Genomic DNA, 17,406 nt, shown 5'->3' with positions numbered 1-17,406 from the left:
TTATTATTAACTAACATATCATTATAATTAATAAACATACATTTAGTTTTATTCTTTTTTAGCATAAGTACATTATTTTTATATTTGATTAAAACTACGGGAGTTATCGTTTCCCCAAATGTTGTTAATCGTGTCACGAGATCTTCTGCAATGTGTATATTTATTAATAAATCTACCTAATATGAAAAAGTAAAGCTTTTAAATAAATGCATTGCTTACACAAAACTTATTGAATAAAAATTTAATTAATTAATTGACTATAATATGCATAAGGTTTTCGGCGACTCTTTGCGCAGCATGCGATCGTAATACAATGTCGAACATCGTTGTGTTTCATACGTTTTGCGATTGAAATCACATAGCGAAACAAAATTAATAAGCATTTCAAAGCTACTAAGTAAAAAAAATAAGCATTGTAATGAAGGTAGGGAATATAATAAATGGTCAGTAACTCTTTGGCAAAATGTCAGTATAGCTTCGATTGTAGCTATTACCCATCATAGCGACATTACCAAAACTAATTGTTTTTTTTTTCGATATGTAAATTATATCATTTATCAGTTAGGTTTGCTTTTCTTTATTTTTAAACGATTTTTGTCATTTATGAATATATGTAAAATTAATTTTCACACACATACAAGATCATCTCCTGATTGGAACGGTTCATTTTCAGTCATAAATCTTATGATCTCCCTAGTCGCTGATTAAATAGTGGCGTTCATAATACGGATTAGGGGATGAAGCCTCATTTATCACTGTCTTTTTTTTTTCGCTAGGGGTGATCTAATAACAATATGCGAATTGCAGATGGTCAGATTTCCTATGTATAATAAATAGCTCGATGCATTCAAATCCAAACGTAAGTGATTAACTGAGTAACGAGGACAAGTGACATTGAGTCGTTCGGTCACTGTGACGTAAAGACGTTTGTTAGTGATTCATCATCGTAAAAACAATCATTCATTAAACATTGAGAAACACTCAACGTATTGAAACCCTCTCACCCTCGCCATTTATTGCGTCGACCGCATTTTATTAATAAAATCCCTTAGCGGTGACGTAATTTATGGCTAGTTGCTTCGACAGCAATTTACAGTAAATAATCACGAGTTTATAGTTAGGGCAGGTCCGTAACATCCGGATTTTATTTTTCTTGAGGTCAAGAACATTTCCTTACTTGGCCATCGTAAATATGAATAAATCTTGTAACAACGGAAAACGCGTGTTTGATTTACGGCGTGCGTGTGTCCGACACGTGCCGCCACTGACATCTACTTTCAATGTTTACATTCCTTTTAAAGGGTTTGTTTTGATACGTTTTATACGATTTGGATTGTGCTCGAAACAAAAAACGTCCGAAGAAGAGGGCCACCTATACAGCACAAAAAATAATATTGGTAAAATGATAATATTATATTAATCCCCTGCATTTTTTATGATTCATGGTTATTGCATTCATAAATGTGTTTTATGTTTAATATATTTTATTTATTATGCGGTTCTTTATTGCATAAAATCATAAATAGTTTTTTTTCTGTTGCTTACAATATATTGTAATATATAACAAGGGTGGCTTACAAGTAAAATATTTATAAATAAGTAGTTATATTTTATTATGTAAGGAAGAGGATCAAAAGAGGTTTTGATATGTATTAGAATATACAAATTAAATCATGATGAAATAAAGAAATTGTGTTCCTTAAAGAAACTAATTATAAAAATATGTTACCATCAATTGAAATCTATTTTATTTTAAAGGTAATAATAAAAATAATGATACTGATGAGAGAATCGCGAATTGTCTCGTTTTGTAAAAAAAATTATGATACATTTCTTAAAATCTAGATTTCCATTCTCTTCAATTGAGATGGTGCTGTCACCTATTACAGTCGAAATACGATTTATTTTTTTAATAATAACAACTGCACATCAGTAAGGCCGGTTTCACACGTGCCGGATGGATTCACCCGGCACCGGGCCGGCGCCGTTTACAAAGCTTTCACACGTGGCCGGTCTCTGGTCGGTTTCTGGCCGGTTTCTTCCCAACCCGACCTATACCCCGTCAACTGGTGCCAGTAATTTAGGATTAACGGCTTCACATAAGTCCTTCCACACATTTCGCGTTATTTTTTTATTTTTGTATGTATTCTACTAAGATAATTAAAAGAGATTACATTAATATAATTAAAATTTCGAAGTCTATTTCTTCCGCTATTGCCTAAACACGAGGAATATATATTATATTTTATTACAAGATACCACAATCACTGTCAACGGCCCGGTTCATGTTTGAGTTTTACCCCCACCACACTCAACTCGGTACCCGGCGCCGGACAGTTTAGTGAGCGCGGCCGGCGACAACCCGGCAGTCAGCGCCGAGCCGGCGCCGGGTAGATTTGTCCGGCACGTCTGAAATGATAGTACTAGCCCATACAACACCATCCCCACTACACGGCGCCGGCCCGGTGCCGGGCAAATCCACCCGGCACGTGTGAAACCGGCCTAAGTATTAGGAAATGGAATTGTATCACAAGTCCATAATAGCCTATCTATTCAAAATTTGTAAATGTGATTATTTTTTTATTAAATTCTTGGAACTATTTGCCCGCGTAGAGCAAAAATTAGTTTCTTGTGTTTATTGAATCGCTTTCCACTGCGACGATTTTATTGCTTTTGACGTGAATTTTTGACTTCTGAGAAGTGATAATTGTTTTTGCGCCTTCCTATTGATCAAAATTCGGTTTAAATACACTTTGACCAATACTCTCATATCAGAAGTCCGTAGTAATATCGGTAAGGAATAGCTATCATATTTGTAAAACAGTATAATATCGAAGTGCAGACAAACCAGATGCTAAATCTGTCTATACTTCTTCTTCCGCTTATTTTCCCCTGAGAGATGAGTTGGTTTAGTACGTATTTTGCACTTCCAAAATTATATATACGTATATAGAATTTTCATTAGTTCAATTTGAATAGGTTAGGTTTGGGTTTGAACAGCTAATGGACGTTTCGCAACTGTCAAATTGAGTTTTAATGTTTATCAAATAAATTATATTTTCGATAGTAGAAATATATTCATATCTACTGGTGAAAATGTATGTATTTGGACTTCACTAGTCAAAATATAACTGCACTGAAAAATACACATTCACTTTTAACATTTATACATCGAATGATAATCAATAACGGTAAGTGTATAAACACGGAAAAGTTGAACTCGTATAATTTTATTAGCACCTGCAAGATAAATTATATTTGCACTGGTAAAAATATATATCTACCAGTGAAAATGTATTCCAATATGACTTCACTGAAATGACATATTTTAAAAAATATTTTCGGGATAGATTTTCACATTTTCTTTTCCGGTATATCCCGAGAATTTCTGGTTTAGAATCAGCGATTTTATTTCAGCTTTTTCAAGGGGTGGGGGCAAAAATTGCCCAGTCAATGGCCGTTTTTTTAATATTTCGATTTCATTAAAATTCCTAGTATTTCATTTAATAACATGCATTTTTTTGGCCAAATTCAAAGAAAGGGGGGTAAATTCTCCCACCTCCCCCTCCTCAAAATGGGATTTTAAAATAATTTTACACCACATAAAGTTTTAAAATTTAATAATGAATTTCAAATTTGTTTTTTTAATTGATTTTTTATTTGTAATACTTTAATCAACATTTAGAGTTTGAAAAAAAATAAAACATTCTTAGAATAACGAAATATGAAATATGTTGATTTTTTGAAAAACGAAATATGTTGATTTTTTCTGAGGCTACAGTATAATGGACTCAAACTTTATATACATACTTATGTTTAATGGATTTTATACATACATACTCCAAACGCTTAAATAAATAATCAGCGTAGGTTAACACTAACAAACAGACACTCTTTTGTTGTTAATTCGAGTCTTTCAATTAAGTAATAATAGACTGAAGAAAGAATTTCATTTATCATCGTCTTGTGCGGTAAATAATGTTGTTATTAACCTTTTATGTCTCGATATGATACGTAGTCACAATGGAGACCAGCCGACAAAGTTCCTAGCGCTTTGGATGATTAAACAATTGTGTAAACATTATAATTGATATGCAAGAGAGCGATGACACATGAGGGTGTAGTAAATAATAAGCGAGACACGCGTCCTAAACGTTGAAAGCAAAGTATACAGGAGAAATTACAATAATCTTCATAGGAATGCGAGCTACATCCTCTAAACCAGAAGTTTTCAGACATACACTAAAACTATCTGTTTCTAAGTAAATAGCCGTTTTTTTAAAGTGGAAATTAATGAATTAATTGTCTAAAATTGATTAATTGTAGTCTATAAAACTGACATAGAAGTTGTTAAAGCATCAACGAATATCGAACCTAATCTAGCCAACAATAGTCATTCAAAGTAAAAATAATATTAAAGCGAAAATGTTGATTTGTATCGTGTATCAATGCAAAAATAAATGGGGTTTTTTTATGCTTAAAAAAATATTTTCTTATGTAATGTCACCGAAATATAATAAAATTTCAGCGTACGCGTAATGAGTATGAAAGTATCTGCCAAAAAAGATATGCTATATTTAAAATAAGACATCTGGATATGCATATCTTTTTAAAAGCCATCTGCATTCACTCATATGCTCAATCGACTAGTATTAAATTATGGATAATCTCAATTTTATGGCTAGTAGACATAAGTTCAATATTCATAGTGAAGAGTCGAATTATAATATAATTTAAATTTACTATCTTTGTTCAGCACATTATGAAAAATTATTGTATGTAGGATAAATAGTAAGATGCTTAAATAATTCCAATTTTGATGTTCAATCATATCAAATTTTGCTACTGGTCTTGAGAGATTTATTTTCCTTTCGATATAAATGAAAATTTTAATTATTTTTTGAGTAGAAGATTTTGACCTCATCCCCTTCCCGAGCGAATACAGCCCCCTAAGCTCATTTAGAAAATCTCATTAAATAGACATAGTCATCTGCGGGTACGTGGCTGCTGGATGGGATGAGATGCGCACGCGCAATGACACCAAGGTCAGTCGGAGGGTACGTCGAAATCAACCCTTTCGTTTGCATATATGTGCGTATAATTTAAAATGCGGACATCCGCATGTGCGTACTTTAAATGTATGTACGTACACGTGTGTGCGTATCAGATGCTTTCAAACTATAATATATTAATTTTTACCTGAGGATATATTGTATATGCTATGTAATACTTATAAAAGCGATCTTGTTATTATTTTTATGTATCGTATTATTTTATTCATATAGAATAAAAGCACAGTACAATTTCGCAATGCATGACACAAAATATTAAATCATGGTTATCCATAAAATCACTTTTCGGAACCTTAGCCTAATTTAGAAGTTGGGAAACATTTTTAATTATTACCCTAAAATATATTTGCGTACAACAAATATTACCGTCTTGTTCAAAGTGGGAATTAAAAATTTTATGCCTCCGCAAAAAAAAACATCAGAATCCACCCCAATGTCATAAAAATATGAATAGTTCTGATGGCACGCCGCGCAAAGAGTACGCAAAGCGCAAAATAAACCGCTCTGGGCCGTACATGTACGGTTGTCAATATTTCACTGTTTTGAGGTACTCCAGATAGTTAACATATATAAATAAGAAACATTATATTTATATAAAAAAAACATTGATTTAATGTATGATTTATATAGAAAATAATATCAATAAATCAAAAAGTACGAAATCAATGAACATAATAAAAAAATTCACAAAATCCGAATTTAAAATAAATTAACGAAATTGAATAATAGATAAGTGTTAAAATAAATTATTAAAACATACTAATACATAAAATAAATCAAAGTAATAAAACGTTTAAAATCACTAATATTTTTTCTATAATTTAATTGAAATGCAATATAAAATAATAATAAATAAATATCAACAGAAATAATTATAGAAAAATACGTAAAATTAACTCACTCCCAGGTGTATACCAACAAATTAACAAATGCATATAAATTCACTACTCAAAGGGTTAATTTTATTTTTTTTATAAAAAAATCACCATAAACTTACAATACAACATACACAAAAAAGGCGGTAACATTTTAAACTGAAAATATATTTATCGTTTATCTTGCCATGTAGCGCGAAATTTTATATTAACAAAGTATTAATACGCATTTATGCAAATTAAAACTTTGGAATAATATACTATTAAACCGCTATTTATCTCAAATAAATATGCTTTGCTGATATCTTTCTTATGAATTGCCATTTTATTTCAAGATATCTTAAAGTTTTATATCAGGTTAATAAATTAAATTCAATTAACAAAAAAAATCGTATTACGAATGATTTCTGCAATGCAAATTTTAATTTAGAACTGTTTTAAAAAACTCATTAAAAACAATATAAACTGCGTTTTTATGTTAGCAAATTGTGATTCTGTTATACTAGTGATAATATAAAATCATTATTTGCAAAGATTAGAGCAAATGACAGCAGCATTTTTATCGCTTCTTCGTGTACAATTTACAACGTTTTTGCCACTTTTGTCATCCAAAAGAGTTCTGCCCTGTTCTGAAATTCAACGAGTTTTTTAATGTTAGAGTGAGGTTTATTTTATTTTCAATATTATTTATTTAAAAAAATTATAACTGATAGATATAAAAAATTGTATTTATTATAGAAATGTAAAAGAAACAGTCTATGAAATGCAATATTTTTGACAACACTACAATAATCTTATTATTATAATTAATACTATAAATGTATTTAGGAGTCTCACGTTTCCAATATAATAATTGACTATTTAAGTGCTCAAGATAAAAAAAATACCAACCAGAATGATCAACATATTTTTAGTAATATGTATTAATGCCTATTTTTCTAAAAATAAATATGTTGTTTATTTATTATTGTATAACAGGCCGTGCATTGAGAAATTTTACACCGAAATTTTTTTTTTATATGTTACCATTCTTATATTGAAACAAATAACGGTCCAGTATTTTCAAATAATTTTAAATGTATATGTTTGAACGAAAAGTAACATTTTTTCACGTTTCCAAAATAATTATGAATGTGTATATCCATCTTCTCTTTTACAAGTTAAAGTTACATTATTTTCAACCCGCGAAAACGCGTGCATGGACTAATCACGAAGTTTCGCTAACCCGTGAAAAGGCGTGAACGGACCGTAATGTGTTTTTACAGCGAAAAAATATTTTAAGAAATTGAATGAGACTGTTAGAATTATAATTACTACAAAACTATTAGACATTCCCGATACTTCAAACTTAATAAGATCAAAGCGCAATAAAATGAGCGCAAAGCGCTTTTTGATGATCAAATAACGCTCGAGTCTCTTACGGATTCTTGATTCCAATTATATAAGAGAAATTCGTTTTTTAATTACAGAAACTTATTTTTAATGAACTTGAAAATCTCTGGCTTATCCCATGCGTCGTTCACCATTTCCGAATTATTTGCCACGTTGAAGCTGCTTAATTAGGACCGTCCTACCCGGATTAAATCCCTCGTGGAGTTTAACCGTGAATAATTTTAAAATAAATTTCGCAGATATCCTCGAATTACATAATTTTCTTTAAATTTATACTTTTTTTTATCTTTGTTGCAGATTTCCACATCGCCAAAATGCCTTCATGGATACTGCATCTGACTCTCTTGACTCTGATTTCGCTGTGCGTAGCGCAAAACTATGACTTTCCATATTCAGAGAGACCGTACACTCCAGATCCGAATTATCCCGAATCGCGCGATCCTAACAGTCCGAGCTTCAACAGAGACTATAATAGAGACAATCCGAGCTACGACAACCGTGATAACTTGAACCCTAATAGGGACGATATCAACTATGGCAGGGACAATCCAAACTACAACAAAGACAATACAAATTTCAACAGGGACAATCCAAACTTTAACAGGGACAATCCAAACTTGAACAGAGATAATCCGAACCCGGATCCGAAGGACCTGAACTATCCAAATAACGATCTGAACTATGCGAGAAACCCGGACTACTCGCCCGACAGAGATTTGCCGAGGAATCCGTATTCGAGCGATACGTACAATAGAAACGAATATCCGACCAACGCTGATCCCGCAAATAAAGACTTTTACAATCCAAACAGTAATAGTGACTTTGATGCCAATAGAGCGCCGTGGTTGGATAATCGTCTAGGATATGAAAATAGAGCACCACCTATTGAAGCCAACAGTGTTATTATCAACGAAGCGTGAGTTATTTTATTTATTTTAATATAATAAACAGTATGATTATAAAGAATTTTTATATAATTAATTGCTTCAGTCCTGGGTGAGTCCGATTTAATCATGTAAAAACATCACAAAGCTTTCAGCCGACCTACACCATAACCATAATGTAAATAAATGAAATAAGTTATCGGCTATTAATAGTTGCTGCTTTAATATATATCTTCGTCACTCTTTGTCACTACTTTAATCATCTAAAAAGGAATAGTATTGTGAAAGTGGAGAAGAATTTTTTTATATGCTTTTTCAACAAGATCACTTTTATTTTTAATAATATTTTTCAATGCTACAATTGTGACTTAATAAGATCTTTAATGACTTTGATTCTTATTTCATGGATGATTATTTCAGAACGTATTTCATTGTGGCATCTCGGATGGTTCGTCCAGGACAGATATATAAATTCTCTGTTAGTATTTTGCGTGCTCGCCTCAAGATGAACATCAGAGCATCTATTTCAAACAATGGCGTTGAAATGACGCACGTTAATCAAGAAGTCAGACAAGGAATACCAGAAACGTTGATTATGAGGGTATTTTAGTAACTCTATAATATTTTTGTAGATTATTATTGAAGAAATTATATGGTTTTCGGTTCATATTTTCAGGTTCCTCCAACTTCAGTGCCCGGTGAATATAAACTACGTGTTGAAGGTACTTATGATGATCCGTTTGATGGAAAAGCTTTCCTCAACGAGACGGCTTTAACATTCTCCAGGAGATTCATGACGATCTTCATTCAAACTGATAAACCTGTGTACATGCAAGGACAAACAGGTATTGTTTAATGATATAATCAATTCAAAGTCCGAGAATTAGCGACTCAAGTGTTTAAATTTATATATTACAGTTCGATTCAGAACCATTCCTATTAACACAGAACTTAAGGCGTTCAATAATGCCATTGATGTTTATGTATTGGATCCAAATAAGCATATCATGAAGAGATGGCTTTCGAGACAGGTATATTAAAAAAATACATCAATTAAAAATACAACTAAATTGTAACATATATGATTATATTCCATAGTCGAATTTGGGTACTGTGAGCTTAGAATACAATTTATCAGATCAACCAGTTTTTGGCGAATGGATAATTCAAGTTTGGGCTTTAGGACAAGTAGAAGAATCTACTTTCCTAGTAGAAGAATACTATCAAACAAGATATGAGGTAATGATAAATAATTTATTTTTTAATATCGATCAAATATAATCTTTTATTGTTATTAATTTTAGGTAAATGTCACTATGCCAGCGTTCTTTTTCACTAGCGATCCTTACATTTACGGTCGCATCATGGCAAATTACACATCTGGCGCTCCTGTCAAAGGCAACTTGACTTTGAAAGCCACAATCAGACCCATTCCCGAATTCAGACCTCAATATTACTACGAAGGACAGTTCAATAATCAAGGACAGTTTGGTATACCGAATCAGTATAATAGAGATCAGTTGGCTAGAGGTATTTATAATTTTATATGATCGTAAATCGTTAATAAATTATAAAAATACATTTTATTTTATATTTTAAGATCAATACTTCAGAAATCAATATTACCCTGGTGCTAATCTCAACGCTTCTACCATGTATAATGATCGGTATCAATATACGACTCAACTGGACGAGAACGGTAATCCTATCACATCTCAGATTGGAGCCGTTCCTAGTACAACAAATATCCTCAATCAACCGGGATATATTTATGACTATTCAAAAGTTGTAGAGAGACACTTTAATTTTGTAAGTATTTTTTTTGTAGTACCATAATAAGAATTGTCATTAATGAGAACATTTTATAGGACGAAGAATATCCGTTCTGGATGACTAAACCAGATCCTTACAACACGTATCAGTTAGGAGGAGATAATCATCTTCCATATTTAAGATTTTTCAATGGTACTTACCAGTTCCGTTATCCTTTACGGGATTTGGAACAATACGTCACGACTTTAGATGGAATGGAAATCATCATCACGGCGACGGTTGGGGAACGTTTCTTAGATGAAATCATAGAAGGATACTCTGTCGCTAGAATATATAACTCGTCTATCAACATAGCCTTCCTCGGCGGTACCCCTCAAGTGTTCAAACCTTCGATGCCTTTCGACTGCTATGTAAGTAATTAATTTATATATTTTTTTATCAAGAACATTGCTGTAATATTTTTATTAGTTGGCAGCTTCTTTCCACGACGGCTCACCGTTGCGTCCGCTGCAATTGGGTCTCAGTGTGATGGAGATTCAAAGCAGCGTCGAAATGAGAGGCGGAGGAAGGCGAGATCTTCCGATGCAACAAGTACGAATGGACGATGAACGTCCTGGAATTTGGCATCTGAAAGTCGATCTAAAAACACAGTTGGGTATGTATGATCGATCATTTTGTAAATTAATTATAAAATATATAATGACTTATCGTTTATACAGGTCTTGATGACGCTCGCAATGCCAAAGAGACTCTCAATGATATCTCGCAAATGCGACTGAAAGCATTCTTCAGAGATGCGACTGGACGTCAAGCTCAAGGAGAATTACTTCTGCTCGCCCATCACTCGCCTTTAAATCATCATATTAAAGTATACACAAGCACCAAAGACGCAAAAGTAGGCGAATATTTAATTCTGCACGTCCAGAGCAATTTCTACATGGAAACGTTCAATTACATTGTCATGTCAAAGGGTACTATAATCGTAACCAGTCAACAAAATATGCAGGTAATATTTTGATTGTTTGTGTGATTACAAATATGTTCTATAAAATTTAAAATATTTATAGGATTCCATTCGTACATTTGCTGTAACACTATCGGCCGAAATGGCACCAGCTACTACCATAGTTGTCTGGAGTACGGGCCGCAGAGGAGAAGTAGTCGCCGATTCAATTACAGTGCCAGTTAATGGAATATCAAGAAATAATGTAAGTATTGTAATACCTAATCAGCAATTAGGTATTAACATATTTGATTATTGGTTATTCTACTTACTCAGATGTCATGTGACAGATTACTCTATCCTTTCTTGTTATTCTAACTCAGGAGCGAAGTAGTGGTTCTGGTGTAAGCCCTGACGGAAGTGATTATGTACGGTAGTGCTCTGGCTTATATACCCTTAAAGAATGTAGGGAAGTCCTCAATCTTTTTCGTGGTGAAACAGACTTTGTTTTTGTCTAATACAGATTGTGTCAGGAGTGTTTATTTTGTATTTAAAATTTTGATGTTAAATAGTATTCTGCTACAATTTGAATTATGTTCACATAGAGTTTGTATATTTTATTTTATGGTATACGTGAAGTCCTCTTTCCGTGTCTGCATCTCTAGATTCAGAATGTCAAGCTGGACCAAACTTTAACGTGAATTGGAAAATGGTTGCTTTTTGCGATTTTCTATGTCTGAAGTCTCCTCTTGGTAGCGAGTTATATTCATTGAATGTTATATTCATCTGACTGAGCAAGTGTTTTATTACTGGTTACTTCTTGGTTTAGTAAGAAGATTATCCATTTTCTACATAAAGTTTAATCCTTTGAGAAATATCGCCATACATATACGGTGATCGATCTTTCACTGTTTTGAGGTACCTTAGATAGTTATATATGTGCATATATAACTGAAGAAATAATAAATAAAAAATATTATAATAATATAATATTTTTTTAATTTAAATAATTTTTATAGAAAATAATATCAATAAATCAAAGAGTACGAAATAAATTAGCACAACAAAAAATATTTTACATTATTTTTATAAAAAATATTGAAAACCTCTATTGATATAAAAAAATCCACAAAAGCTGAATAATATATAAAAAATATGTAAAAAAATCACAAAATTTAATAATAGCAGAGTGTTGAAATAAATTATTAAAACATACTAATATGAAAAAGTAGTAAAATAAACCAAAGCAATAAAACGTTGAGAATCACTGATTTTTTCTATAATTTACTGTAAATGCAATATAAAATAATAATAAATAAATAACAGAAATAATTATGGAAAAATACATAAAATTAATTTTTAGGGGGCGTAGCCCTAGGGCTGGTTGACCTCGCGGCTAATGAGACTTGTGTAAATCTAGATTGACTTTTTATTAAGTGATAATTACATGTGGCAAATGGACGATTACGGCGTGACGTTTCTAGCGATGAAGGTGAAGGTGGCGCAGGTGGTGATGCCGTTAGATGATTCTCAGTGTGATTCTTGTGGCTGCGTGCGGCGAGTGTCAGGTGTGATCTTCTGGTCTGTCGGTGAGGGCGCGTAGCTGGTTCCTCCGGATGGCTGCCGATAGATCGACTGCATCGCTGGCTGTCTGCTCGTCTCTGCCCCTCTTGCCTCAGGCCGGCTGCTCGTCTCTGCCCGTCTCTTGCCTCAGGCCGTCTCGTATGGTGCCTCCGCCCGTCTGCCCTCTCCTCCTCGTAGTCCGGGATTATATCTTTTAAGGGTTGCACGCTTGCTAGCCAATCTCGATTGTGCATCGGTCTCCTAGCCAATCGCTGCAGTCGCTTCGTAGAACTCGAGAAATCGGATGTTGCATTTTCGAAAGCGAATTTTTTGCTTGCCCAGACTCGAATTCTTCAGAAAGGGTTTGCAATGTGGTGATTGATTGCGTCCATGCCGTTTTGTCACAAAATGTGATTCTCTTAACGACTCTTGTTGTGTGGTCAAAAGAAATCCCTCTTGTGCCATAATATTTGTCTCATTGTTAATACATGAACGTTTTTGGTCACGGTCATTAACAATGAGACAATTGCCCTTTTTTGTGTGTGGACCTATTTGTGAGGTTGCCACAAATTCACTACTCAAAGGATTAAATTGATTTTTGAATGACTCCTTAAAATATATTTTGCTCTACTTCTTCCATGTTTAGTTTTTAGTACATTTGAATGCAACCAAATTGATAAGAATCCCTTAATTGTAACCTATTACATTAAATTTGAATTTATTTATTAATTTATGTATTTTTTTTATTTTAGTTTACGGTATTTATCAACGATCGTAAGTCGCGCACAGGTGAAAAGGTCGAAGTTGCTATTTACGGAGAGCCAGGATCTTACGTGGGATTGTCTGGTATAGATAATTCATTCTATACTATGCAAGCTGGAAACGAACTGACTTATGCTCAGGTTAGTATTAAATTCCACATATAATTTGTGTAAGATATATGTAAGTGTTATAAATATGTTATTCATAACATTCTTCTCTTTTTTGGAATTTAATTGTTAATTGGTAAGACTAAGGTATTTTTATTGCATGGATACTACTAATGCTTATGGTAAAATACATACATACAAACAAATCATATTGTCATCATTATTTATTATAAAAATAATCTCATTTGTATAAATAATTTATTTAACTCTTCTATCTTTATCCAAAAATAACTGGTTTTCGTGTAAGAATTAAAGGTATTTTAATAAGCACAGAAGTTTATGTATATATTAAAATTAATAAATACGATAATAGTAATATTTCTAATAGAAGAAGAGTTAAATTGTAATAGTTCATCGCTGATTTTTCAATAATATAAACTTATTAATCATTAGTAATTTGAAAGCAAAACTTTTGCACTGCTTTCATACTATATACATAATATACATGACGCTTTTTAGTTAAATCTTAAATATCCTCAATCCCTTTCTCTTTTTATACTAATATTTATTGCCGTTTTTAGGTTATTACGAAGATGGCTACGTTTGACGAACAAACCAATGGAACATTCAAACACACGTGGCTCTCGCACGAAGGAAATCCTGATGAGCTCGTCTACTTCCCATCGTCATCCTTTGGCATAGATGCAAATAGGACTTTTGAGTACGTCCTATAATAAACCATATCATTACCATAATACTATAATAATATTTTTTTATTATTATTCAGATTTTCCGGTTTAGTTGTGTTCAGTGACGTTATCATATCGAGAAGACCAGACTACTGCAATTTCACATTAGGCTCGGCCGAATGCTTGAACGGTCGATGCTACAGGATCGATAAGAAATGCGACGGAGTATATGATTGTGAAGATGGAACTGATGAAGCAGCTTGTTAGTATTATGTATTTCAATGAAAAATTTAAGGCAATGTTTTCCAAAAATCCAGAAACTTAAGATTTAATATACTGTGCTCTGTTAACTGAAGGATTTTGTATAGAAGCTCTCAAATTAATGACCAGTTATAACTTTTTAGTTTATACAATATTGTTTATTACAGGTTCGGTCCACAAAATCTTTAGTATCACATTATATAATTAAAGAAATCATATTTGATATTTTTTATAGACAAATTTGTCTATGCGATCAGATATTTAAAACTCCAAATTGCTCAATATGTTGTTTTTTTTACTACAAGTAGTAATGAGTTTGTATCTTGATCCAACTTCTCACTATTGCATCCTAAATTATAGTAACGTTTAATGTATACTTATAAACTACAATATGTTTTTAATACAACTTATAAATTTACAGGCGATAGTGATAAACATTTAAAACTATCACACTTCCGAAAGTTCAGGTTCAACCGAATACAGCGACAATACGATAACGTGTGGCTCTGGAAAGACATCAATATAGGACCACATGGACGTTTCATATTCAACATTGAAGTACCAAAACGACCTGCATATTGGATGGTTTCAGCATTTTCAATGTCTCCTTCAATGGGTTTCGGAATGTTACAAAAAGCTATTGAGGTACGTTTATTAGATAATATTTTTTTTTATAAAAGTTTATTTCAAAAATATATAATACTTAGATACAATAACATACAGACACATTAAATGCACAATACTGGTTCATAACCATTTCCATTGCTTACAATTGGTTTAGTTGTACAATAAAATATAAAATAATAATTAGTTATCCATAAGTATAAGAAAATAAAAAAGGAAAAAATATATATAAAACTTTATTTTTCCCTTATGTCTGCAATACACTCTCTGAAAGTTGGCCAAGGACGGAGAATATATTGGGTTACTTCGGTCGAGTTCGGTTATGCCCACTCTAAAATTTCTCGGAAGTTACTGAGAACTGGCAGTAAAGCGGGGGTAATTCAGTCGACTTGGCCAGCTTCTAGTGCTTCCGAACATTGTCGGCATTATTTTCTGAGTCAAAGGGACCGAAGTCGGAGCTGCTCTTTCGAGCGCGAGCGGTGAGATACTTCCCCTTTCGCTCTCTCGTGTGCTAAGTGACGAGAGTGAGAGAGATAATGGTATGGTTTTTCGCAAACTGAGATAGAACGAGTAACTCGGTTCAATTTCAGTATGCGCGTAGGCGTCCTATGGTTAACGCGCATGTTGAGCGTTGCATCGTGGTCACGTGGTCAAGTTATAATATCACATGCTTATCGGGAACTTTAACAGACTCTTTGAAAATTTTAGGGCACCAAAAGGGATTAATTATATTTTTGATAGTATATTCTTCTAACAGATATCGTTATTATATTTTTTTTCATATAAAATTAAATAATCAAAAAATAATTAGTGGTACTTGATTTTGTTAAAAAAAATCGTTTCGAATATCCTTATGTATTTTCCTAGATCGGTTTATATAAATGTCACACCATAACGAATTCTTATTTAGAATCGATGGCGACAAATTCTAGGATAGTCACAGATGTGGTGTTCGTATTTTGAAGTATCATTTTTATGCCTTATGGCATTTTGCAAAAGCTGACAAAAATTTAGCGTAAATTAAATATTTACGACCGAAAAGTTTTCACTGATATTGTATTGGTGAGTGCACACACAAACTTTTATAATTATCAGTAGCGTAATTTTAATAGTATGACAATTTAAAAATTGCGATTATTTGGCACTTTTTTCGATTGCGCACAAATATGCTGGCTGTACGTGACAGAAGCCGCCGTCCGGACGTCATTCATGGCCGCCAACCGGACGGCATATGAAATTGCGACAGTGGTCGCTTACTCGAAATCGTAGATCTCGGCCGACTTCAGTTATAACTTCGGTTCGGACAACTTCCAGAGAGTGTAGTGTAGGCATTAAATAGAGATAAAAGCATATTTTTATATAATACACACACACACAGAGATCGTAAAATAAAGTTATCAAATATATCAGCGTTGTCCGCTTGCCATATTTTCTTTTGCAAACATTTAGGGGGCCAAAAGGCTTTTGCTGTTGCGTTTTAAAAAAATACTCCCAAGTCTGGGTAAACGAACAATAATGTACGAGGTAACTTTTAGCTAATTATTTTTAAATTTTATATTAAAAATATAAATTGGCTCACGGGCCACTAGTTGAACAGCGCTGAATTATATAATAAATTTAATTTGAATCACGCTAGCTGTTACGACCCACTGATGACTGAAGTTTAAGTTTCCTTTCCTTTGACTGCCATCGTATTCAACAGTTCATAAATTTTAGATAGTTTTTTATTTATAGTATAATATATAATCATATTATTTACAGTACGAAGGAGCACTTCCGTTCTTCATGAACGTAGAAATGCCACACGTTTGTCGACAAGGCGAGCAAGTCGGCATTCGTACCACCGTATTCAATTACATGAAGAGCGCAATCGAAGCCACCGTAGTATTGACCGACTCACCAGATTATAAATTCGTACACGTCGAAGAATTAGGTATTGTGCGATCATACAATCCTAGGACGTCGTTTGGAGAACATCACTTCTTCATTTACATTCTGCCCGGAGAGGCCATGGTCGTTTATCTGCCGATCGTTCCGCAAAAGTTAGGCGAAATCGAGATTACAATACATGCTGCTACGTTGATCGGAAAAGATACGATAACCCGAAAGTTACGTGTTGAGGTATATATCATTGTTATTTTTATATTTTATATAAATGTAATATGTAATCATGATTTTTTATTATAGGCTGATGGTATTCCGCAATATCGTCATCAAGCCATATTGCTCGATCTCTCCAATAGAGCTTACGTGTTCCAATACTTACACGTGAACGTCACGGAAACACCGATTATACCTTACGACGTGGATCGTTACTATGTGTTTGGATCTAATAAAGCTAGAGTATCGATCGTTGGCGACGTCGTCGGACCAATCTTTCCATCTATGCCTGTTAATGCGACCAGTTTGTTGAATCTTCCTATGGTAAATATATGATTCAATCGAGCTATTTTCCTATTTG

The 17,406-nt window shown here is 33.0% G+C and overlaps 1 protein-coding gene across 2 annotated transcripts in view; it reads left to right on the top strand.

Moving 5' to 3' along the window:
* Mcr (macroglobulin complement-related) overlaps window positions 1–17,406 on the top strand; it is a 37,547-nt gene that overhangs the window by 16,354 nt on the left and 3,787 nt on the right. The window contains exons 2-19 of one of the 2 annotated variants that reach the window (XM_088189555.1): window positions 7,417–7,550; window positions 7,637–8,255; window positions 8,644–8,824; window positions 8,900–9,068; window positions 9,142–9,254; window positions 9,322–9,462; window positions 9,528–9,753; window positions 9,824–10,032; window positions 10,092–10,406; window positions 10,465–10,651; window positions 10,716–11,002; window positions 11,064–11,204; window positions 13,255–13,404; window positions 13,953–14,092; window positions 14,159–14,322; window positions 14,743–14,966; window positions 16,707–17,066; window positions 17,133–17,369. In XM_088189555.1, coding sequence (XP_088045681.1) covers window positions 7,654–8,255; window positions 8,644–8,824; window positions 8,900–9,068; window positions 9,142–9,254; window positions 9,322–9,462; window positions 9,528–9,753; window positions 9,824–10,032; window positions 10,092–10,406; window positions 10,465–10,651; window positions 10,716–11,002; window positions 11,064–11,204; window positions 13,255–13,404; window positions 13,953–14,092; window positions 14,159–14,322; window positions 14,743–14,966; window positions 16,707–17,066; window positions 17,133–17,369 — 3,846 coding nt within the window. In that variant the 5' untranslated portion in view covers window positions 7,417–7,550; window positions 7,637–7,653. The remainder of the gene's footprint in view (window positions 1–7,416; window positions 7,551–7,636; window positions 8,256–8,643; window positions 8,825–8,899; window positions 9,069–9,141; window positions 9,255–9,321; window positions 9,463–9,527; window positions 9,754–9,823; window positions 10,033–10,091; window positions 10,407–10,464; window positions 10,652–10,715; window positions 11,003–11,063; window positions 11,205–13,254; window positions 13,405–13,952; window positions 14,093–14,158; window positions 14,323–14,742; window positions 14,967–16,706; window positions 17,067–17,132; window positions 17,370–17,406) is intronic. The other variant, XM_088189554.1, reaches the window with a different exon arrangement.

This window comes from Plectrocnemia conspersa, unplaced genomic scaffold (genome assembly GCF_051122295.1).
Source record: "Plectrocnemia conspersa isolate PC_06_02 unplaced genomic scaffold, ASM5112229v1 ptg000008l, whole genome shotgun sequence".
Taxonomy (NCBI): domain Eukaryota; kingdom Metazoa; phylum Arthropoda; class Insecta; order Trichoptera; family Polycentropodidae; genus Plectrocnemia; species Plectrocnemia conspersa.
This window is presented reverse-complemented; position numbering and strand designations above follow the sequence as displayed.